At 46.1% G+C, this 24,147-nt stretch overlaps 1 protein-coding gene across 2 annotated transcripts in view; it reads left to right on the plus strand.

Annotated features, from left to right (window-relative positions):
• Positions 1 to 22,271, plus strand: part of LOC119951660 (sodium- and chloride-dependent neutral and basic amino acid transporter B(0+)-like) — a 101,870-nt gene extending 79,599 nt beyond the window's left edge. For both annotated transcript variants that reach the window (XM_038774849.1, XM_038774848.1), the window contains 4 exons: positions 3,227 to 3,326; positions 8,374 to 8,483; positions 8,574 to 8,744; positions 21,122 to 22,271. In XM_038774849.1, the coding sequence (XP_038630777.1) occupies positions 3,227 to 3,326; positions 8,374 to 8,483; positions 8,574 to 8,744; positions 21,122 to 21,259 (519 nt within the window). In that variant the 3' untranslated portion in view covers positions 21,260 to 22,271. The remainder of the gene's footprint in view (positions 1 to 3,226; positions 3,327 to 8,373; positions 8,484 to 8,573; positions 8,745 to 21,121) is intronic.
• The last annotated feature ends 1,876 nt before the right edge of the window (positions 22,272 to 24,147 follow it).

Raw genomic sequence — 24,147 nt, forward strand, 5'->3', positions numbered from 1 at the left:
AAAAGGAGAACCAAGAGTCCAGAGAGACCACGTTAATAGAAATCTTGAAGATTTTGACTCCAGAAAAGGAACACCACAACCCACAACAAAGTGAAATCGTGAAGATTTTTGACTCCAGAAAAGGAGCACAAAGAGATCACAGATGTTTCAAATTAACCTGAAATGGCTCCAAAAGAGGAGCACCTAGAAATCAATGATGATTCAAGTGAATCGGAAATGACTCTAGAAGAGGAGTACCAAGTAAGAAAAGAAGAGGAATTGAACCCACCACAAATGACTGATGGCACCAGCAGCAATGCAACATCAGATCATTCTCACAATTCTCAAGATGAAACGCTCAATGTAGCAGATACCACAAAGGACACTGACACCAATAACTGTGACAATGTGACAACTGTGACAATGACTCAAATAATCCACATGGCACACTCATTGAGCGCAACAAGGACAACAAAAAAACCACAAGAAGCACAGCAGAAACAAGAACAACAACAGCAACAACAAAAACAACATGCAGCGCAACAAGAATGACAAAAGCAACGAGAAGCATCCTAGAAATAACAAGCACGACAAGAAAAAGAACAAGAATAAAAGCGAAAACAGCGAAAACAGAATCAACAAGCGCGACACAAAGAACAACAAGAACGACAACAACAAGAACGCCAACGAAAACAACAAAGACAGAAATGACAGAAACAACAACAATGAAACAACGACCTGTACAGCATGGTACACTCTGCACGTGAAGGACAATGCCACAGCACACTGCGAAACAATGACAAGACTACAAACATGCCATGGCATGATAAAGAATCTCACAAATTCACATCTGCTCCAGAACAAACAAGCAAAACAGCTTTCACAAATGATGACATAAGGGCTCAATATCACAAACACAGGAAAAAGTCAAGGTCAGACAACAGTACGTCACAGAATCACTACCCGCAATCAAATGGAACAGGGGAAAAAGGTGTCCACATCATTAAACGACTCATCAGCAAGGCAGCCGAGTCACGTTCCTACATCAGCCTAGCTCTGTTCTCGTACCGAGCAACCCCATTAAGCTCAGGACTGTCGTCAGCGCAAATGCTCTTCGGCAGAGACATCCGGACAACCCTACCGGCAAGGCAATTCCGAGACCCCGGCAACGCACCGATTCTCGACGAAATGCGGGCACAATGCTCCAAACAAAAACTATACTACGATCAACATGCGACCCCACTCAAGCCACTGACAATAGGTGATGCCATCAGAATCAAGGACCCAGAAGGCGGATAGTCTGAGTCAGTCACGGTGATCAGGCAGGACGCGGTCCTACATTGTCAGATCGTCTGCGGGAGTACTTTTTTGCCGTAACCACCGGGATCTGTTAGAGATTCGACCTACAACGCCAATATTTCCCACACTGGACTTGACCAAGTCCATTTGTCCACAGGACGTTCCTCGCCACACAACGCCAGACAGTACTCTTGATGACATCAAACCATCATCCCTACTACCACCATTAAGACACACCAGCAGAAGCTGTAAGGCACCCGACCGGCTAGATTTGTAACACTTCAACACACGCACAAGACGTATATGGACATTTCTCACGATGGACTCATAACACAGTTAATTGTTTCTGTATTACTTTTATCATTTTCACAGTGTGCAGATTTGCATATTCTCACCACTTGTTATGTACAGTTTTCTTGAGGCCAGTCTAGAAAACATATCCAATAGGGGGGGGGGGGGGTTGATGTAGTGATCTGTACATCTGCACATACACCAGGGACTACAGACAGATGTAACAGCCACACCATCACTAGAGGGCAGCATCAGAGACGGGTATATAGGGGCCAGCCCAAGGTAGGATCTGCCTCTTTCAGAAGCACAGGGCTGGTGAGCAGCAGCAGACAGAGACAGCTCAGCATAGGCAGCTTACCTTAGCTTCACTGGTCATACCTCTTGACTGTATTATATCTAGTTAAGCTCTGGAAACAGAACAAGCCCACTGAATAAAGTATTTGTGTTCACTGGAAGTCTACATTCTTTATTCAGACTTAGAGAATAACATAAAGCCTGTCCACTATCTTCAAGGCACAAGTCAGGAATGTGAATACTCACCACTTGCCTGGATGAGTGCAGCTCTAACAACATTCAACACCATCCAGGACAAAGCAGGCTGCCTGATTGGTATCCCTTCCACAAACATTTAAACCCCCCACCACCGACAAACAGTGGCAGCTGTGTGTATCCAACTTCAAATGCACTGCAGGAACTCACCAATACTCCCTATGCAGCACCTTCCTAACCCATGACTGCTCCCACCTGGAAGGACAAGGACAGGAAACACATGGGAACACGCCCACCTGGAAGTTCTCCCTCAAGTCACTCACTACCCTGACTTGGAAATATATCGCCGTTCCTTCACTGTTGTGGAACAAAATCTTGGAAATTGCTGACATCATTGTGGGTGTATCTACACCACAGGACTGCAGCAGTTCAAGAAGGCAGCTCACCACCACCTTCTCGGGCAGCACGGTAGCATTGTGTATAGCACAATTGCTTCACAGCTCCAGGGTCCCAGGTTCGATTCCGGCTTGGGTCACTGTCTGTGTGGAGTCTGCACATCCTCCCCGTGTGTGCGTGGGTTTCCTCCGGGTGCTCCGGTTTCCTCCCACAGTCCAAAAATGTGCAGGTTAGGTGCATTGGCCATGATAAATTGCCCTTAGTGTCCAAAATTGCCCTTAGTGTTGGGTGGGGTTACTTGGTTATGGGGATAGGGTGGAGGTGATGACCTTGGGTAGGGTACTCTTTCCGAGAGCCGGTGCAGACTCGATGGGCTGGGTGGCCTCCTTCTGCACTGTAAATTCTATGATAATCTATGATTAATCTCGGACAAAGGTTCAGCACAACATCGTGGGCCGAAGGGCCTGTTCTGTGCTGTATTTTTCTATGTTCTGTGTTCTCAGTGGCAATTAGACACAGACAATAAATGCTGGCCTATCCAGTGTCGTCCACAACCTGTAAATGAATCAAACTCTTGACGATTCAAGGTAAAAAGAGCATTTCCCTATTATTTCAAGCACTGTGCTGTATTCCATAGGTAAATGGGACATTCTGTTAACTGCCGTATTTGATTAATTGGCAACACATTCGCCACGCCAGCTGGATAACAATGATTTTACTGTATTATGATAATCATTTGCAGCGCATTTTCTAATTTTTCATTTCTTGTTAGGCTGGAATTTACTGGATAAATTTAATTGACCATTTCTGCATCGGATGGGGTCTCATTGTATCGGCTCTGCTGGAACTCATTGGTCTCAGCTGGATATATGGTAAATGCAACAAGAAAAGTATTTGAATAAAATAATTTTACCAAGTGGGTTTTCATGTGGAAAATTTCAATTTACTGGTGGGTGTAAAACTAACTAATTACCATTAGCATTAATTTCAATAGAAATGAAAGTAAGATAATTTCTGCACCCAGGAAACAAATGAAATAGCAAACCGTCTGTCTGTTCAGAAGAAGGAAGAGAAATGTATTGGGTCAGAAGGTATGAATAGGTCTTCATTGGAAATCCAAGTATAATCCTTCGCGGAGGGTGGTTTATCTCAGTTGACTGGACAGCTAGTTCGTGATGCCAACAGCAAGGGTTAATTTTCCGTGCCCGCCGAGGTTATTCGTGACGTTCCCCCCAGTCTTCCCAACCTTGCCCCTCACCTGAGGTGTGGTGATCCTCAGGTTAAATCACCACCAGTCAGCTCTGCCCCTCAAAGAGGAAAGCAGCCTATGGTCATTGGGGACTATGGCGGATTTCACCTTTTTTACTTACCATACTTAACTATCAAGGATCTTTTCCCATTTAATTCCAAAAGCCAATATAAGACAGGCAATCCCTTTTGCAATAAAAACAGTAAATTCTTTAAATAACTAGCAGGACAGATAGCACCTCTGGAGAGAAGCAGAGTTAATTTTTCAGATCAAGATGACCCTTGATTAAGGTCTGTGTTAGGAAAATAAAGGTAGTTTTACGGGATTTATATTTGTATTGTTAGAAATGAGGTAAGGATTTAAGTGAGTTTACGTTAATGTTCCTGTGCCGAGAAGGATAAAACCTAGGTAAAATTTAGGCTGGACAATGGTGTTTGTATGTGTGTGGGCTGGTTTCAATTCCATCTGTGATTCTGCTGAGCTCAGCGAGGCAGACAGCGAGAAGTATAAATAAACCAGCAATGGTTGCTTAGCAACTGGGGCCTTGGAAGGTAGAGAAGCTTTTAAGTTTTAATTTAACTAATTTGATTGCAGTTGATGATATGTAGTGAGAGAGAAGCAATTGGTCTTCGAGGACTAAAGGGGACCATCTCTCTCAGCCTTGCTATAAAAAAGCCATACTATGGAGTAATGGTGAAGAAAACAGTGGCGGGTTTCTCTGTGAATCAGCGTGATGGCCCGAATCTGGCGGCAAAAACGGCGCGAATGACTCCTACGTCGGACCCCCAAGAACGTCGTGAATTCTCCGGCCGGGAATGGGCTAGCAGCGGCGTGACGCCATTCGCGACGGCGCACCCATCACGGACGCGCGCGGCATCGCAGCACAAAAGGCGCCCCCCCCGCCCCTCCTCCCCCCCCTCCCCCCCCCCCCCCCGCGTCGCAGCCTGGCCCATCTAGGCCGGGCCGCCCCAGGAAACGGCCGCCAAAGGGGTCCCCAGTCACAGGGCAGGAATCACAGGAGTCCACCTCCAGCTCTGCTGTACCATCTGGGGAACCACCTAGACCTAGTCAAAGGGCCCGTAAGGCCAAAAAATTAGGCACTGAGTAAGTTGGCAAGGGTGCAGGGCACAGATTAGTTATAGGGGCTAGGCCACGTATATGAACTGTTTGTTGTTACAATCACTTTCACACCTACAGAAGCTGCCTTTGTGCTCTCTCCGATGCGTGCGGGGGTGTGGTGTGAGGTGAGCGCCAGAGTGTGTGTGTGTGTGTGTGAGGGGTGATAGAACGTCGGCCTCAGGTGAGTTTGCCCCTCCCCTCCCCCCGGGTCGCTCTCGCCATCCGCCCGGGCAGACGACGGGACCGTGCGCTGCAGTTTAACGGCCGCATGCAGGGATGGTCCGGGTGGAGGATGGTACTGTGGCCTTGGGTCAGACATTGTCCAATGATGTAGAGCCCAGAGCCTCTACATGGTGGGGTCAGGGTGGTAGGCTGGTGCAGGAGTGTGCATTCTGTACCCATACTCGGCGATTCCCATGCCTCCTTAGTCCGTGAACTGGGCGGCTATCAACTTGTCCCATGCGCGTTGGCCCAGCCAGTAATGGTGGGCAGCCTCCCATCCATGTCCAGCCCGTCTGTCCTGACCATTGCCCCCATCCTCCTCGTCTGGGGAGGTCTGCGCCTCGTCTTATTGCTCCTCCCCTTCCCCCTCTTCTGACTGCAGGACATTGCCCCCACCACTCCCCCCGCTGGGCTATGTTGTGCAGGATGCAGCAGACCACAACGATGCGGCCAACCCTATCTGACGGGTACTGGAGGGCTCCTCTAGAGCGGTCCAGGCATCTGAAGCGCATCTTTAGCAGCCCAAAGGACCTCTCTATCACACCCTGGTCACTGCATGGGCATCACTGTAGCAGTTCACCGCGTCAGTCTGTGGCCTCCGTATAGGCGTCATCAACCATGACAGCAACGGGTAAGCCCTGTCACCACGAAGCCCCCAGCCGGGTACTCGAACACGGTGGGGATGAAAGATGGCGCCAATACGAATGAGCCATGTACACTGCCCGGGTACCGGGTGCAGATGTGCAGGATCAACAACCTGCACATTCATGGAATAAGTCCCCTTCCTATTCGTGAAAACAACCCTGTTATCCACAGGTGGCCACACGGCGAGGTGCATCCCATCGATCGCCCCCTGGACCATGGACATCCTGGCCATGGCAGCGAAGCCCGCTGCCCGGGCATCCTGGCTGGCCCGGTGCACAGGAAACTGGATGTAGCGGTCCGCAATGGCATGTAGGGCATCTGTCACTGCCCGGATGCACCGGTGCACCGATGCCAGCGAGATGCCGGACAGGTCCCCACTCGGTACTTGGAATGACACCGTGGCATAAAAAGTTTGGGCCACCGTAACCTTGATGGCCTCCCCCAGTGCCACGCGGTGCCAGGTGTGCCATCATGTGGCAGATATGGGCGACGGTTTCTTGGCTCATCCGGAGTCTCCTCCTGCATGCCCGGTCCGTGAGGTCCTGGTACGATGAGCGGGGCCGGTACACACAGGGCTTCATCGGGAGTTCCCATCCAATTATAACATTAATTGAGATCTTAACACCTTCTTTCTGCATCCTTCATTCAGGTTCCCCTCATTCGTGCTGGATTACACCTGGTTATTGAAGATTTGCCACAGGCATTTTTTCTGCCAATTGCTGATGACAGTTGATGCCGATCTTGAGTTTACCATATAAAATCATAGAATTTACAGTGCAGCAGGCCATTTGGCCCATTAAGTCTACACTAGCCCTTGGAAAGAGCACCCTACTTAATTGCACACTTCCACCCTGACCCCGTAACCCAGGAAAGACACACAGCCACAGGGAGAACATGCAGACTTCGCACAGACAGTGACCCAAACCGGGAATCGAACCTGGGACCCTGGCACTATGAAACAACAGTGCCAACCAATGTGCTACCGTGCCATCCTAGTTGACTCAAGTCAGCTCCTGGTTTCTCCCAATAATCAAGGCAGATTGAGCAACGGGGCATGTTCAGCTTCAGTATGTTCATGATATTTCTTTTGACCATCCTGAATCCACTTTCTATTCTTCAGCTCAGGAAGGATGACTCCATTTGAGCCTCCCCCATTCCGATAACATCCATCTCAGTACGGATGGGAAATGTGAGACTTTCCTAGAGTGAGAACCTATTCGGCAGGATTTTGCCGAGATGGATAATCTGGTTGATGGCAGAGAATAGTTTACTCTTCGTGTCTGAACTCCCCAATTTCTTCCAAATGATGAATCAACATGAGGGGACAAACCTACTTGACTGTGTCTTCACCAATCTAATTGTTGCAGATGCAACTATCCATGGTAGTATTAGGGGTGGCCACTGTGAAGATTAAAGTGTAGATTGTTGCAACTGAGGCGGGTATCTCTATTTGGGAAATTTCCCAGCTCATCGCACTTAGACTTAGACTTAGAACAGTACAGCACAGAACAGGCCCTTCGGCCCTCAATGTTGTGCCGAGCATGATCACCCTACTCAAACCCACGTATCCACCCTATACCCGTAACCCAACAACCCCTCCCCCTTAACCTTACTTTTTAGGACACTACGGTCAATTTATCATGGCCAATCCACCTAACCTGCACATCTTTGGACTGTGGGAGGAAACCGGAGCACCCGGAGGAAACCCACGCACACACGGGGAGGACGTGCAGACTCTGCACAGACAGTGACCCAGCCGGGAATCGAACCTGGGACCCTGGAGCTGTGAAGCATTTATGCTAACCACCATGCTACCATGCTGCCCTTATCACAGTAGAAAGATCCAACGTGACATTTTGGGAGGAGACGGAATGCGACTGAGCCGGTTGTGCCAGCTCTCGAAGGACGCCTGAGGCAGTAATGGGGACAGTCAAGTGCCGAGGTGGGCTGGTTAAAAGATCCACCTTGGTCCCAATCGACTTCATCCCATTTGTATTAAAGGCACCATACACACCGCCCCCACCCCACCCCCAACCTGACTGACACATCATCTTTCCTTGCCCATTCACTCAGTATACACTATGTACAAAACCAGTGAACACTATAGAAGCAATGGCACATGTGTGGTACTGTTTAGGATTAATAAACACCCATTCACAAGTATTCCCACATTCAGATAATCCTTTGAGATGGGATTGCAGCTATACATGCATAATTAAGTTGTCCGGGAATCTGGAGAAAGCTCTTGATAGTTATTTCTCTGTGATCTATTTTGCCAAACTCTCGATATTATTTTGGTTTTATGGTCTCGTTGATACTTTTATATGGTTATTGGAACAGTAATTCTTTTCAAAAGATTTGTGAATGGGTGTTCTGTAAACTGTTCTACACATGCCATTTTGCTATAGGCGTTCATAAGTGAGAAAACAATTTGCATTTACATAACATCTATAAACACAATTAAATGTCCAAGGCACTTCATGTGTGCTTTATCAAGCGGAACCTGACACCTGACATCAAGACATCATTTATTAATTATGTTTGAAATCCTGAGTGATCCTTTCTCTGATTTAACCTGTTCATTAGTGACACCCAGGACAAGGTGAATTTCGGCAGTGAACAAGCTGCCCTGACGACTGGACAAACCAAGTGATTGTGTCTCTCTGCTTCCTTGTTGTTCACAGGGGTAAACAGATTCATCAAAGACATTGAGATGATGATTGGGGAAAGGACTTGGCTCTTCTGGCTGTGGTGGCGAGCGTGTTGGATTTTTATCTCTCCGTGTTTGCTGGCAGTAAGGAGATATTACATCTTTTCATGATTTATGCTGCTATTACTGTATCATTCTGTTTCCAGTCATGCTTTGTATAATTATTTCACTCAGGTAATCTTCATCTGGTCATTAGCAACCTTTGCCACACCAACATATGGATCTGTTGAGTACCCTGTGTGGGCCACAGCACTTGGCTGGTCTCTGGTCACCTTCAATATTATGTGGATCCCCATTGTTGCCATTGTGAGAGTTGTCCAAGCTGAGGGCTCCACCTTGTATCAGGTAAGGAAACATCTTCAATTCTTTCAAAAACTAAATAGAAGAATTTCTGGCAAGACTCCCAGTGCTCACCATACTTACAGTGGAAGATCACTGATAGTTAGTGTAAGCAGCCATTTTCAGGAAGTTCCAAGTATTCTGGGAATGCTGCTAAATTAGCAGCTGCAATTCCTTCCCTCCGAAAGGCAGTCAGCAGTTCCCACCATTTTAATGACAACAGGAATAACCAAAGGCTGGTTGTTTGGAGAAAAGGGATGTTGCCTTTGCACCTGGCTGTTGACCCTCACCCTCCAACATCCAATCACACAACAGGCAGACACTGAAGCCAATGGGTGTATTAGAAATTGATAAAGGAGGTATCAGAAAGGCAGGCTGTATTTAAGGTTCACCAGAACCGGATCACATGCCTCCATGAAAACTGAGGGAAGGAAGGGTGCGAATTGTAGAGGCAATGGTCATAATATTCCATCCTGTGAAGGTACTGAGTACCATTGGACTGGAGAATTGCAAATGTTACACCTTGTTCCAACACCTGTGTAAGGTTAATCCAGGAAATACAGGGCAGTCAGTTTAACTTGTGGTGGGAAAGCTTTGAAAAACAATAAGCTGAGATAAAACTAGCAGTCGTTCGGAAGGGCAGGACAGGTTTTCTGAGGGAATATCACCACCAAATAAGTTGATAAAGTTTTGTTGCTGGTTTTGGGCGGCACGGTAGCACAGTGGTTAGCACTGTTCCTTCGAAGCGCCAAATCCCAGGTTCGATTCCCGGCTTGGGTCACTGTCTGTGCGGAGTTGCTTTCCACGTGTCTGCGTGGGTTTCCTCCGGGTGCTCCGGTTTCCTCCCACAAGTCCCGAAAGAGGTGCTGTTAGGCAATTTGGACATTCTGAATTCTCCCTCCGTGTATCCGAATAGGCGCCGGAATGTGGCCACTAGGGGATTTTCAAAGTAACCTCATTGCAGTGATAATGTAAGCCAACTTATGACAATAAAGATTGGTACAAAAGGATTATTATTACAGAGAGGGTAGATGAGGGTTATGCAGCTGGTGAGGTACATAGGGCTGGATTCTCTGCTTTGGAAACTAAGTCCGCACGTCGGCATGAAAACGGTGGTCTTTTATGCCAGGAAAACCGATTCGCCGTTTTGCTGGGGGCTAGCAGGGGTAGGGTAGATCTCGCAGCTCGAGCTGCCGATAAGGCCCTCAGCACTTCCAGTTCCAAGGCTGCGAATGCACATGGTGGGAGTGATCATAACATGATAGATACCAAAACGGTGTCTCTGCCCCGTCGCCGAACGTGATTTCAGCGTCAGGGAATGGAGAATCCAGCCCCTGGACTTTCAAAATAAATTTGATTAAGGGCCACGTATAAGCTTGTCAGCAAAGTTAATTTCCACAAGTTCCATTCAATAAAAAGCACTGCAGCATCATGGATTCAAAATTGGCAGAATGACAGGAATCACTGAGAAATGGCGAATGGGCGCATAAGGGGCTTGGCTCCACGTTAACTGGCGCTGAAAGGCCTCCACCGGATGGCGCAAATTGGTGCATGCGCAGGAGCGCCAGCGTGTGCTGGCGTCATTCCAGCGCATGCGCATGGGGTTCATCTCTGCGTCGGCTATCGCGGAGGCTGACAGCAGCCAACATAGAGGAATAGTGTGCTCCCATGGCACAGGCCCGCCCGCAGATCGGTGGGCCCTGATTGTGGGCCAGGCCACCGTGGGTCACCTCCCGGGGCCAGATCCCCCCACGCCCCCCCGAGGACCCCGGAGGCCGCCCGCGGAGCCAGGTCCCGCCGGTAACGACCTGTTTTAATTTACGCCGGCGGGGGACCGGCCGAAAACGTGCGGCCACTCGGCCCATCACGGGCCGGAGTATCGCTGGGGGGCGGCGCTGCCAAGAGCCCCCAACCGGCACGGCGCGATTCCCGCCTTTGCCAAATCCCCAGCGCCGGAGAATTCGGCAGCTGGCGGGGGCGGGATTTACGATTCTGAAACTGGTGCCTAATCCTTTTTTGAAATTCACCTTATCATGCCGAACCTTATCTTGCCGAAATTTACTTATCGGCCCTTTGAACAAAAAATATCCAAATGTGACTGCCTGAGCGAAAAGGTGGGACAACCAATAAGTGCTCCTTCCAAACCCATAATGTGCAATGAGAAAAGATTAATGAATAATCTCAGAGTAAAAGATCCTCCGTCGGGAGTGATCCCAACATGATAGATAACATTGCAGATTTAGTTTGAGGATTAGAAACCTGGGTCGGAAACATTAAATTAACTAAAAGCAATTACAAAAGTATGAAGACATTGTTGGCTGCAGTGGGCTGGGATAATAGGTGGACAGTTAAGATGGTATAGAGGCAACGGCAGACATTTAAGAAGGTATTTCATAACTCAACAATGATATATTTAATTGAGAAGAATGACATTATGAGAAGGGGTGCACCATCCATGGCTAAGTAAAGAACATAGGAATAAGCACACAATAAATAGGCGCAGGATGAAGCCATATGGCCTGTTGAACCATTCTGCCATTCCCCTTTTCCCATATCTCTTAATGTTCAGAGAGGTGAAAAGTGTGCCCACCTCAATCTTAAACATATTCAACGGTGGAACACCCACAATGCTCTGGGGCAGAGAATTCCAAAGATTCACGATCCTCTTACTTAAGCCATTTCCCCTCAGTCCAAAAGGATTGGCCCCTTATCCTTGGACTGTGCTCACGTGTTTTAGATTCCCTGACCAAAGAAAACAGTCTCTCAGCATTTACCCTCTCAAGCCACTTCAGATAATTTTTAAAAATAATCTTAATCATCTTTATTGTCACAAGTAGGCTAACATTAACACTACAATGAAGTTACTCCCTCGGGTACACAGATGGAGAATTCAGAATGTCCAAATTACCGGAAACTGGAGTACCCGGAGCAAACCCACGCAGACACAGGGAGAATGTGCAGACTCCGCACAGACAGTGACCCGAGTCGGGAATCAAACCTGGGACCCTGGCGCTGTGAAGCAACAGTGCTAACCATTGTGCTACCATGCCCCCCATAAACACAATTAAAGGGCTCGCCCCGGATTGTAGGCTTCAGTGAGATTGCCTCTCATTCTCCCAAACGTCAGAGAAAATAGCTCAGCCTCTCAACTTGGGACAAACCCCTCATCCTAGGGACCAATTTAGTAAACCTTTGCTGTACTGCGGGCAGAATTTTGTGGGGTCCAAAAATCGGTTTCACACCAGTGTGAATTTCCTGTGGCAGCTTCAGCTGGTGTCCACCTTGTCAGCTCAGTAAACTCGCTACAGGCCTGTGTGAAACCGATTACATCCCGCTAATGGAATGCAGGTGATTGCCTGACTGTAATCATCTACACCCACCCGATTCTCCCCAAAGCCAGTGGGAAAATTGGCCGGTCCAGAACACGTCTGGGATAATGTGTCGTTCAGAAATCAGGACTCAACTGAACCATGCCTCGGGCTGCTTCTGGAGTTTAGGATGGAGGCCACAGGCAACTCTGGACCCCAGAACATCACAGCAGTGGGTGGAGGGAGCATCTGCAGGTGGATCTTCCAAATGCAATGTCACCGAGGAGGTCCACCTTCCAGCTTCAGACTGTTTCTGGAGATTCACCTTCTTTGTCAAAGGTGGGCCAGTGATGTTGGGTGTCGTTTGAATACATCAGCTAGATACGATGGCGTTATTTCACCATAATGCCTGTCCCACCATAGGCATAACATCAGGGTTCCCCAGCATCACGTTTAGGAAGTACCCCCATGTTACACTGGGAATCCCACTCGGAAGTTCCCAGGTAAGGGTTTGCCCAGCAATTACCTGTCAATTCCTCTGGGCAAGTGCGCAGGGCTGGGAATGATCTGACAGAAGTGATTTAAATTGCTAACTGCGGATGATTCTACCAGATTTGGTTACTCTGAAAGAGAATGAATGTTAAAAAAGACCTTTGCAATACAGAGTAACTATATAAACACTCTGACTCAGCCCCACACGGGACACCCCCACACACAAACCCCCCAGGGGACCCACCTGATCATCCACATGCCCATATCCCCGAAATGCCCGGAACCACCCCCACACACAGTACTTGTCCTCCATTCAACACCCCGCCTGGTGCGACCCAGTCCAACCCCACCCCTCAAGAACTGAACCCCCTCCCTTACTCCCAAACTGACCCTCCATCCGGACTGTGCCACCTTCCTCCCGGACTAACCATTCTGGACTAAGCCACCTCCCGGAACGACTCCCCCCCCCCCACCCCCCCACCCCCCCCCCCCGCCCCCCCCCCCCCCCCAGCTCCGACCCCCCCCAATTTCCTGAACCCACTTCCTGTAAATTGTCCCTTTAGACATTCCCTTTAAGGCAGGTACTGTTGGAAAATGGGAGGGGGGGGGGGCTCAGTGACTTACCTCTCTGCACCCCAGTTACTCCATGACGATGCCGCCGGGGCGATGCTTAATCGCTCCTCTCTCACTCAGCCTGAGTGAGGAAGGTTGGGCGAGACAGGGACTTCGCAGTCCCAGCGCAGGTAAATCTGGCAAGAGTGGCAACCCGGCGGAGGTGCCACTCTGCAGAAGTTACAGGCCAATATGTTGCAAAATCTTTGGGTGCATAATTAATTTGGTTGGAGCAGGAATATATGGCGTGGTTACCCGCCAGCCTGACTCAACAAGAAACATTCCCCATTCCCGCCCTTGCCATGGGACTTAGTCCCAAATGGGAGAATTCCACCCAGTATTTCAGATGTGGTCTCGCCAATATCCTCTACTACTGCAGCAACATGCTATATTCCATTTGTTTTCCTAAATGTTAGCTGCACCTGAATTCTGATTTTATATGTTTCTTGTATGAGCACAGCCAACTTCTTTTGAATATCAATGCTTACAAGTTTCACACCTTTAAATCAAAGTTCTGCTTTTCTATTCTTATGACTGTAGTGATCTCTGTATATTAATATGCATGATCAATGTATGTAAATGTAGTACATTCAATTCAACACTAGATGTCTCACTATCAGATGGTACAGGAATGACTTTCCCGCTCTTTCTGAGAGAGTGTGCTTTAGGAGAGTGAACAGACAAGACATAGATTAGCGAGAGAGTGAGAAGTTATGTTATTTTATTATTACATTGTGTAGTTAGTTGGTTATCTTTACTGTATTTTATTTCTTTTACTAGTTGGGTATTAAGTACAAAGGACTCACAAATATTATTTATATTGCTCATTAAATGAGTTTGTCTTTAAAAGAAGACTATTATTTGTTTCATCAACTCGGCTGGTTCAAAGAGTAATATATATATTATGTAAAGTAACACAACATGGTACTAGAGTGTTTAAAGCTTTTAAGAAAGCCTAATAAAGACTTAGAACAAAAAGGAAGAAAAAAAAAAATCAACATCAACTTTTCGACTACAGACGTCATCACAACATCGGCAACTTCGACGAAAACAACTTTTCAAAGGACCAAGTTCATGCACCAAGACATCTCAAGACCACTGGTAATTTAAATCTGAATTGCAAATTGTTCAAACAGCAGTTTCAACTTTATTTAGTAACTAGTGAAGCTGCACCAGAAACTTGAAGAATTGCTTTACTCTGTCCCTGGCAGAAGAGCAAGCAATCAAAATCTTCAATTCCTTTAATTTTAATGCTGGTGAAGATAAAACAAATTTGATCAAGTTATAGCGAAGTTCGATGAACATTGCAGACCAATTAAATTTTGGAACGCTTGAAATTTCACAAAGTTCCAAACATTGGTGAACCGGTGAATAATTTCATCACTGATCTCAAACTCTTAGTTAAAACATGTAACTATGCAGATTTACATGATTCACTTGTTAAAGACCAGATTGTTTATGGTATACTTGATGATACAGTCAGAGAAGCATTAATTCGGTAAAATGATTTAACGTTATAAATCGCGATTGATAAGTGCATCTCCATGGAACAGACCAAAAGTCAGTATTTAGCATTTTATCCAAAGGAAAAAAGCAAGAATCTCTACCACCAGGCAGAGAAAATCAAAATGGTGTTGTAGGCAAAGCAGAAGACTGTGAGGAACAAAGATATCCTTCACAAGCATTTTCAGGCTCTGCACATGTGCACTATGCACAGAAATGCGAGACATCGAAGAAGTCTGCGCATCCGCGTCCGTCACTAATATGTCATGGCAACAACATGATTACATGTCACAGGTGTGGCAATGCCCACTTAAAGGAAAACTGCCCTGCTTATGGTAAACGCTGTTTAAGATGTCAGAAGTTAAACCATTATGTTTCTCATCTGCAAGTCACATTCCTCCTGCACAGAAAAAATATTACAAAGTGAGAGTTGTGGACAAAAAAGAAGAAATCAACATACAAAAGATTTCAGGGAAGATGATGATATTTTCTCATTAGAAAATATTTTCTTCGTCGGTATGGTTGAATCGTCCATCAAGTATGATCTGCAAGCAAGCAAGAATCATCTTAAAGCAACAAAGCCAGCTCATCAAGAATATGAATAGGACCTTCAAGCAACGAAAGATCAAAGAGTCATTATCGTTAGCAACGAATGGATGACTACTGTGTACATTAATACAATTCTAATTACTTTCAAACTGGACACAGGAGCCTCGGCAAATCTTTTGAATTCCAAGGACTTGTCCAAGATAAAAAGTCATGATGAGATGATACCTCCAGAGTGCTCATTAAGAGATTTTAATGGTAATCCCATTTTCTCACATGGTTTGTGTTACCCGAGTGTCACAAACAGAGACGTTCAAAAACAAGTAAGATTCGAGATAGTAAATGATACTCATTCATCTTTACTTGGAGCTAAAGCGTGCAAAGATTTGGAGCTCATTAAAATAATTATTTTGAATACCTGTCAGTTGACTACGGTCAAAGTTGACATTCAACAACTCTTAAAGGAATACCTTAATGTATTTTAAGGTATGGGTACGTTACCTTTTCAGTGCAAAATTCAACTGAAGAAGGATGCCAAGTCAGTAATCCATCCATCTAGACCTGTACCTGCTCCTCTTAAAGACAGACTAAGTGCTGAACTTTCAAGATTGCAAATTCGAGGTATCTTTACATCAAAATTCTGCTTTTCTATTATTATGACTGTAGTGATCTCTGTATATTAATATACATGATCAATGTATGTAAATATAGTACAGTCAATTCAACACTACCGGCCAATGACCACTCAACTCCGCAGCTATAAAGCCCGCTGCGGGGGTGTCAGAAAATCCCAGCCTCTGGGCGCAATTCTCCGCCCCCCACGCCGGGTGGGAGAATAGCAGGAGGGCCTCCCGACATTTTTCACGCCCTCCCGCTATTCTCCCCCCCACGCCCGACCCACGCCACGAATCGCCGCTCGCCGTTTTTTGTGGCGATTCTCCGAGGCCGATGGGCCGAGCGGCCCGGCCTTCACACCCGTTTCAACACGGCAGCAAACACACCTGCTTGCTGCCGTTGTGAAACGGGCGCTAGATGCCCGTTTGGGGCATCTGGGGGCCCGATTGACACGGCAGTACCACGGCCGTGCCAAGGTGGGCACCGATCGCGGGCCGTGCGTCCGTAACGGACGCACTCTTTTCCCTCCACCGCCCAGCAAGATCAAGCCGCCAGGCCTTGCGGGGCGGCTGAGGGAAAAGACGTAAACTGCGCATGCGCGGCTGATGTGACGCTTGACATGCGGCCTTGACGACCGTCGTCAAGGCCGTGCTGCCATGACGCAAGGGGCTGTGCTCCTAGCCCCGCCCGAGGGGGGAGAATCGGCCCCGGAAGTCGGCGTGAAGGTTGCCGTGCGTCACAGCCTGTCCCACGGCAGCCTTTATGATTCTCCGCATTTGAGAAGATTCTCGCCCTCTGTCTCTAAACCATTAATATAGAATGTAAATAGATGACCGCAGCACTGATCCTTGCGACATTCCACTATTTACTGCCTACTCTTTCCTGCCCTCTTCCACTCTTTGCTTTTGATCCGTCAACCAATACTCTGTGCTAAGATATTGCTCCCAACTTTATCAACCCTTATCTTGCTCATTAACTTTTGTGTGGTACCTTGTCAAATGCCTTTTGAAAATCCAGGTATATTACAATTACTGGTTTCCCCTTTATCTAACCTCCTAGTTATAATCTAAAAAAAAAGATAACGCATTTTTCAGTGAATTTTTCTTTTGTAAAGCCATGTTGAATTTCTATTCATATTATGCTTTCTAAGTGCAATCTGTCTCTAAACCATCTGAAATCTGAATGATAGATTGCAGCATTTTCCCAGCAACTGATATTAGGCTAACTGGGCCGCTGTTCACTGTTTTCTCGCTTCACGTTTCTTAAAAAGTAGAGGACTACTTGCCAATTAATTATAATAATCTTTATTGTCACAAGTAGGCTTACATTTACACTGCAATGAAGTTACTGTGAAAAGCCCCTAGTCACCACATTCCGGCGCCTGTTCAGGTACACAGAGGGAGAATTCAGAATGTCCAAATCACCTGACAGCACGCCTTTCGGGATTTGTGGGAGGAAACCAGAGCACCTGGAGGAAACACACGCAGATACAGGAGAATGTGCAGACTCCAGACAGACAGTGATCAAGCCAAGAATCGAAACTGGCACTCTGGGGCTGTGAAGCATCCGTGCTACCCACTGTGCTACCGTGTTGCCCACAACTTCCTGTCTAATGTGACCATTCCTGAATCAAAATAATTTTGGAAAATCATAATTGGCACATCCACTGTCTCTGCAGCTTTTAAAACCCTTTTAAAACCCATCTTGTCAGCCTTCATGTCCTGGGGATTCGTTGGATTTTTGTTTCTTAAGTTTCTCCAATAATTGTTTCTCTGCTGATATTGATTTCATTCACTTCCTAACTTTTGAGCCCGAGATTACCGTCTATTTCTGTTATGAAACTTAAGCCTGCCACTGTGAATACAAACACAATGGCGTGATTTTGTGGGTCTGTTAAATGTGGGTGCATATACTGTTATGGCCAGAAAGTCCTTCGAGAGGGCCAAACCAGGATTAGCGCCAGCGAGCTCTTGGATTGAGATTTTCCGTGCTCCCGCCGGTGGTATAATCAGTTTAATGCTAAGAAAGGGCGTTGATGTGTTAGGCAGGTTGGTTTGACGTTGACTGCAACTGGATGCAGGGAAGCTAGAAACAAACGTCTGCCACCGGAGATGATCCAAGACTGTTTATTTGAACAAGAACGGCTGTACATGTTCAGCTGTGGGTTGACACTCTACTAACCCTACTGACGACCTCTTACTGGTTCGACCAGACATACGAGCTACCGCATGGCAAAAATGTCCACTGACTTGTGCACTCTGACTGTCTCAGTGTCTGGGTCCCGAAAAGAGCCGGAGTCTTAATGCCCTGTGAGTGGTGGTGTCCTGTCTGGTGATTGGTTGTTCTGTGTTGTGTGTTCATTGGTCATCCTGTGTGTCAATCATTGCCTGTCTGCATCTCATTATATACATGAGTGGATATTATGACAGGTGTGAGCCTTATTTACATGGATTTACCTTCAATTAAATAGTGGGGGGGGGGGATTTTCCAGCCATTCTCACCCGTGGGATCTTCCTGTTCCAACGACGGTAAACTCCTGCCATACGTTTCTTGGCAGAGGAGGATGGGTTCAATGGGAAATCCCATTGTTGGGCCGGGACCTGAAGATCCTGTCACAGGTCAAAGGCGGGCCACCTCCCACTGCCGTGAAACACATTGCAAAGGGGGATCCCCATTATTAAACAGCTTTACGTTGTAGCTTCCAGCTCTGTGGAATGCTCCCCCCCGTGGCGGTGTGACGACCTGCCGGTACAAAACACGACAGATTTTCAAAAATGAAAAGCAGTCGCGCCGATCACGGCAGGGTGCGGTGAAAGCTGGAGGCCCCGGCGTTGAGGGCCGAGGTTGGGCATTGTTTTTTTGTTTGTTTTACTTTTGCAAATATTCAGCTGTTTTTTTTTTTCTCATCCATTTTTTTCCACCACTTTTTCCGGGATCACCTCAAGTGTCCTCGACCTTAAGACACTCTTTGCTGTTTCTGAACTTTGTGCCACTCACTGCAACCAGGGTGAAGCACACAGCATCAGTCGGATTTATCCTCGTTGCCAGTGTGATACTTGAGGCAGGAGCAGGTTTAGTGCCAACAAACAAGAACTTTATTGGCAACACACAGTGAGATGTTAATAGGCTCGTTGCCATCTTACTACCTGCACAGCACCAGCGTCACCCACGAGTTGATTAGCAGGAGGGAGGGGAAACCAATCCTGTTACTACATATTCTTCGCCATTTCTAATAATGAGTATATTCAATAAAATGGCACAAATTTGCTGGTAAATAACTGGAAGAGAATTCACCCACTGCTGTGTTATAAAATTGTAAAATGGTGACACAGCATGTGGTATTTCACAGATTGGCCTGAGACACATTTTAATGGGTTACTACCTCCTTCTATTGCATTGTAAGTTCCATTCCAGTTTGGAGGTGCAACACGGTGGTCAGCATTGCTGCTTCACAGCGCCAGGGACCTTGGGTGACTGTCTGTGTGGAGTTTGAACCTTCTCTCTTTGTCTGCGTGGGTTTCCTCCGGATGCTCCAGTTTCCTCCCACAATCCAAAGATGTGTAGATTAGGTGGATTGGCCATGCTAAATTGCTCCTACGTATTCCGATGTTAGGTGGGCACGCGAGTGGTCCTGGTTGGGCTGCTCTTTTGGGGAGTCACTGTGGACTCGACGGACTAAATGGCCTCCTTCTGCACTGTAGGGAATTCATGATTCTATGACTCTCAATTTTCTGCACTGACGCTTGAGGAAGTTAATTTAAATGTATACACATCGCCAGGTTAGCAGGCTCAACAGAAATCCCATGATTGCGTGACATTAATAGTCAGGGAGGTCAGAAGCTAATTTGTTGCTGGGATCATCCAATCCTTTTTTAAAAATAAATTTAGAGTACCCAATTCATTTTTCCAATTAAGGGGCAATTTAGCGTGGCCAATCCACCTACTCTGCACATTTTTGTGTTGTGGGGGCGAAACCCACGCAAACACGGGGAGAATGTGCAAACTCCACACGGACAGTGACCCAGAGCCGGGATCGAACCTGGGACCTCGGCACCGTGAGGCAGCAGGGCTAACCACTGTACCACCGTGCTGCCTTGGGCTCATCTAATCCTGACAAATGGGCTTCAGTTGTCTGCAGCCTTCTCCCTCATCATCCTAATTCCGATTATAGCTGGGGTTAGAAATAATCTTTTTCAGAAACTTTTATTTTTTTCCTCTTGATAATTAACAGAGGTGAATTTTCATTGGACAGTGGTAAAGGCCTCTCGGGACAACAAGGATTTTCCCCCTTCCCCATTCAGAAGGTCACCTGGGGTATTCCTCTCTACTCCAAATCCTATCGCAAAAAGATTTGGGAGAGGAGAACGGAGGAGATCAGAGGGGTTTCTGTCCAGGTACAAAGTGTTTGTGACTGGACTATGCTGATAAGACTTTCCTGATTACAGTTTTGTGCTGTCAGAGTTTTTTTCTTAATGGTGCTTCGAGTTGGTTTTAGTGGATGTCATAATGTACACAACTGCCTCACAGCAAAGCAAAGTGGTAGCAGGAACGAGAAGCAGGCTTCAGGCACCTGATTTACAAATGCAATTCCAGAGGAGCTGCTTCAGACATGTCTGCACTTTACCAAGATGGCGCCCTGAGTACTTCCCAGCTGAAGTGCATGCAAGCATCTTGGGCACCATTTTTCATCCTAATGTGACCCCAGACAGCTCAAAAGGCAGCCCCTACACAGGTCAATTTAATCCCCGTAGCTTTGTTCCAGAATGAGAAACTTGGACATTAATAATAGTTAATTATAATCACTTAGTGGTACGACCTGAATCAAATGGTTCTGGTTTTGATGTCCTGATTTTTTCTTCAAGAGGAAGCACTTAATTGACCCAATAAATCTCTTGAAGATGGTGTGACAATATCTGTAGTAAAGTATTTTCAGCCATGATTATTTCAACGCAATAAAGATTCCTTAAGTGTGTCTCACTGTCAGAATAATGCCTGAGAAATTGGAGTTTAGACATGAGTGCATAATCTGTATTATAATTTAAATTGGGGGAAGCCATTTTATTAGTACAGTTTTAGTACAGATTAAATAGTTTTTGGTATAATTCATGTGTTGGAACAAACTGCAGGATAATATGATGAAGATCAGTTGTTATTCCAGATGGAACATTGGAACTTAGAAACATAGGAACAGGAATGGGCCATTCAGCCCATTGGGTCTGCTCCACCTTTCAATGCCGTCCTGGGAGATTTATGGTTGGTTAAAATTGGGAAGAAATGATTGAACATTTTTCACTTTTATTTTCACAGAAAATTTCAGCTGCTTGTACACCAGCTCCAGATTGGGGTCCATACTTGGAACAACATAGAGGGGAAAGATATGGAAACAGGCCTGATTCTACCGAAGCCCCTAACCGCGTGCAACTCCTGGACCCTCCCGAGATGTGAAAATTTAAGGGCACATTTCTTGTTCAGATTGTAAACACTGGTCCTGAAAATCCATCACCTTTCTGGTGTTCTTCCATTGTAATGATGGTGGGAGGTCTCCAGAAAACAGGTTCGACTTTGAAGTTTTCTCTGCCCACTGCAAACTTGGGCATCAATTTGGAGCAAGGTAGCGCAGGATAGAATTACTGATCAGAGCTCCTGTTTAATGAACCATGAGTCATTCTCTGACCTGAGTCCTGGTGTTAAATGGATTAACGCCAGATGGTTTCCGGGGCAGATTTTTTCCTTCGTCATAGGAATATTCACGGGATGCAGCGTTACAGATCTCTGCCTCCTATCTATTAACCCGGTGTTGCAGCTAACTCTCTTTATATGTGTTCTCAGTCCTTAATCAAACAATGTCCATCGCCTCTGTATTTTTAACAATATAATCAACAACATTTACAGATTCCCCTGTTTTTTTTAAAACATAAACTGAATAATATACTTCAATTATTTACAAAACAATCAAAGAGAAACAAATTGTTTTGCCATATTTACGACAGCCCATTACACTACAAACAATCATCCCTCTTCCAGGACCGTCAACAATTTCTTGGAACTAACATTTGTCCCTGTAAAACAGTTTGATAATTGGTGACTAGTGTTGACCCATTTTAGTTTAGAATTCTCTTTTCTTTCCAATGCTAGGTTTTGTTAAAGGGATTAAATAATGTCCCGATGACTTTCCACGGTCAACTGCTTCAGTATGTTCTATGTTTGATTATATTTGTCCTTTTTCCATGGATTTCTTGCTCGGCAGCAATGGTATCTTATCCGATATGAGACTACTAATCTGTACTAATAAAATGGCTTCCCCCAACTATTCTACATGGAATCGTCTCTCTTTTCAGTGAACTTAGCATGTTGCCATTCCCAAACCTGAAGCAATAAGCACTTTCATATTCCTTGGACTGAATTCAATCCTTACTACTGAATAAATCCAATTAAAGTTTCAACCAATTTCTTCCACATACTGCGGATGTGCAACTGCCGTCCAATACGGCACCAGAAAATGAACCCCCACCGAGTACATTCACTGCTGCTTCTTGTAACCAATACAGTTCCCTCAGACTGATCAACTTTGTCCCGTTCCAAACCTTATGTCATGTGTCACTGTGAAAACCTTGTTGTTTCATTCTGGTTAATTTACTGCAAATGATGTTTCGAATCACATCCAAAACAGCTGTTCATGGTTCTTATGGCATTCCTGGTGTTTGATTTGATTTGATTTATTATCACACGTACCGAATGACAGTGAGAATTATTTCTCTGCGGCCAAGGGAACGCACACAGTTCGTACATAATAGACAATAAAAAAGAATAATCGACAGAGTACATTGACAAATGGTACATCGATAAACAGTGATTGGTTACAGTGCGGAACAAGGAGCCAAACAAAGCAAATACATGAGCAAGGGCATCGTGAATAGCGTTCTTCCAGGAACAGATCAGTCCGAGGGAAAGTGGCTGATTCTAGTAGCTGTGGGGAAGAAGCTGTTCCTATGTCTGGATGTGCGGGTCTTCAGATTTCTGCCTGATGGAAGGGTCTGGAAGAAGGCAAAAACTGTGTGGTAGGGTTCCCTGATATTGCTGTCTGCCTTCCTGAGGCAGCGGGAAGTGAAGACAGAATCAATGTGAGGATGGCAAGCTTGTGCGGTGCGTTGGGCTGAGTTCACCACACTCTGCAGTTTCTTGCGATCTTGGGCCGAGCAGTTGCCGTACCAGGCTGTGATACCAGCTGGATAAGATGCTCTCTATGGCACATCTGTAGATGTTTGTGTGAGTCGATGCAGGCATGCCAAATGTCTTTAGCTTCCATAGGAAGTAGAGACGTTTTTGGGCTTTCTTGACTGTTGCATCAACGTGAGTGAACCAGGACAGACTGTTAGTGATGGCGACCCCCAGGAACGTAAAGCTATCGACAATCTCCACTTCAGAGCCACTGATGCAGACCCCCCGTCTGTGTGTCATGCTGCATTTCCTATAGTCGATGATCAGTTCCTTGGTCTTTAGGTACACCATGCAACCAAGTGAGCTATCACTTGTTTTAATGACTCCATTCCTATCGTCTTCTCGATCCATGAAAAGACCCCATGCCCATTTCTATTGTCTGTGATTCCACTATTGTATTGACGACAGCGGCCTCTGAATGGTCTCAAAATGCCACGAGGATTGAATCCTTCACCTTGTGAAACTCTGCTGAATGTCCTCGTTGTGGCACCAAGGCTGTGGGATATGATTTCTTTCCAAGGAATATTTTTAAATCTGACTCAAAAGCTTTCTCTTTCTGAGAATCTAACTCCAGTTAAGATCAGGAGCCTATGACTGTGCAACACTTTAGTGGAATTTAACATTTTGAACCAGGAATTTCCAAATAGGATTTATGCAAGCCTGTATATCATCAGTTAAATTTCATGATATATAATTTTATTTGAAATAACCATTCATCTTTCTCGCACTGCAAAGGTGGAGCACCTCAAATGCGTCAAACAGACTTGGCTGGATTCTCCATCGTTGGGATCATCCGATTTTCCCGTAGCGCACTCACACCCACGGGCTTCCCGATGGCATGGGGGATGCCCAAAATGGCCGGCTGTCGGGACGGAGAATCCTGCTGCCGGCAGGGGTGCGTCGCACCCGAAAATATGTGTGGCGGAACGGACAAACCTGCCCATCATCTTTCCTTTACATTTTATCCATAAAACTCAACAGATTATCCAAATCTTCTTAAGTGTCCAATCAATAAGCTCCAGGTCCAAAAATACTCTGCACCTGATTCTGCTTCTGTTAGCAATTGATAAAGCCACTGCCATCCCTTGTTTTCTCTTTGGTAAGGGGGGGAACTG

This window comes from Scyliorhinus canicula, chromosome 17, assembly GCF_902713615.1.
Source record: "Scyliorhinus canicula chromosome 17, sScyCan1.1, whole genome shotgun sequence".
Lineage (NCBI taxonomy): Eukaryota > Metazoa > Chordata > Chondrichthyes > Carcharhiniformes > Scyliorhinidae > Scyliorhinus > Scyliorhinus canicula.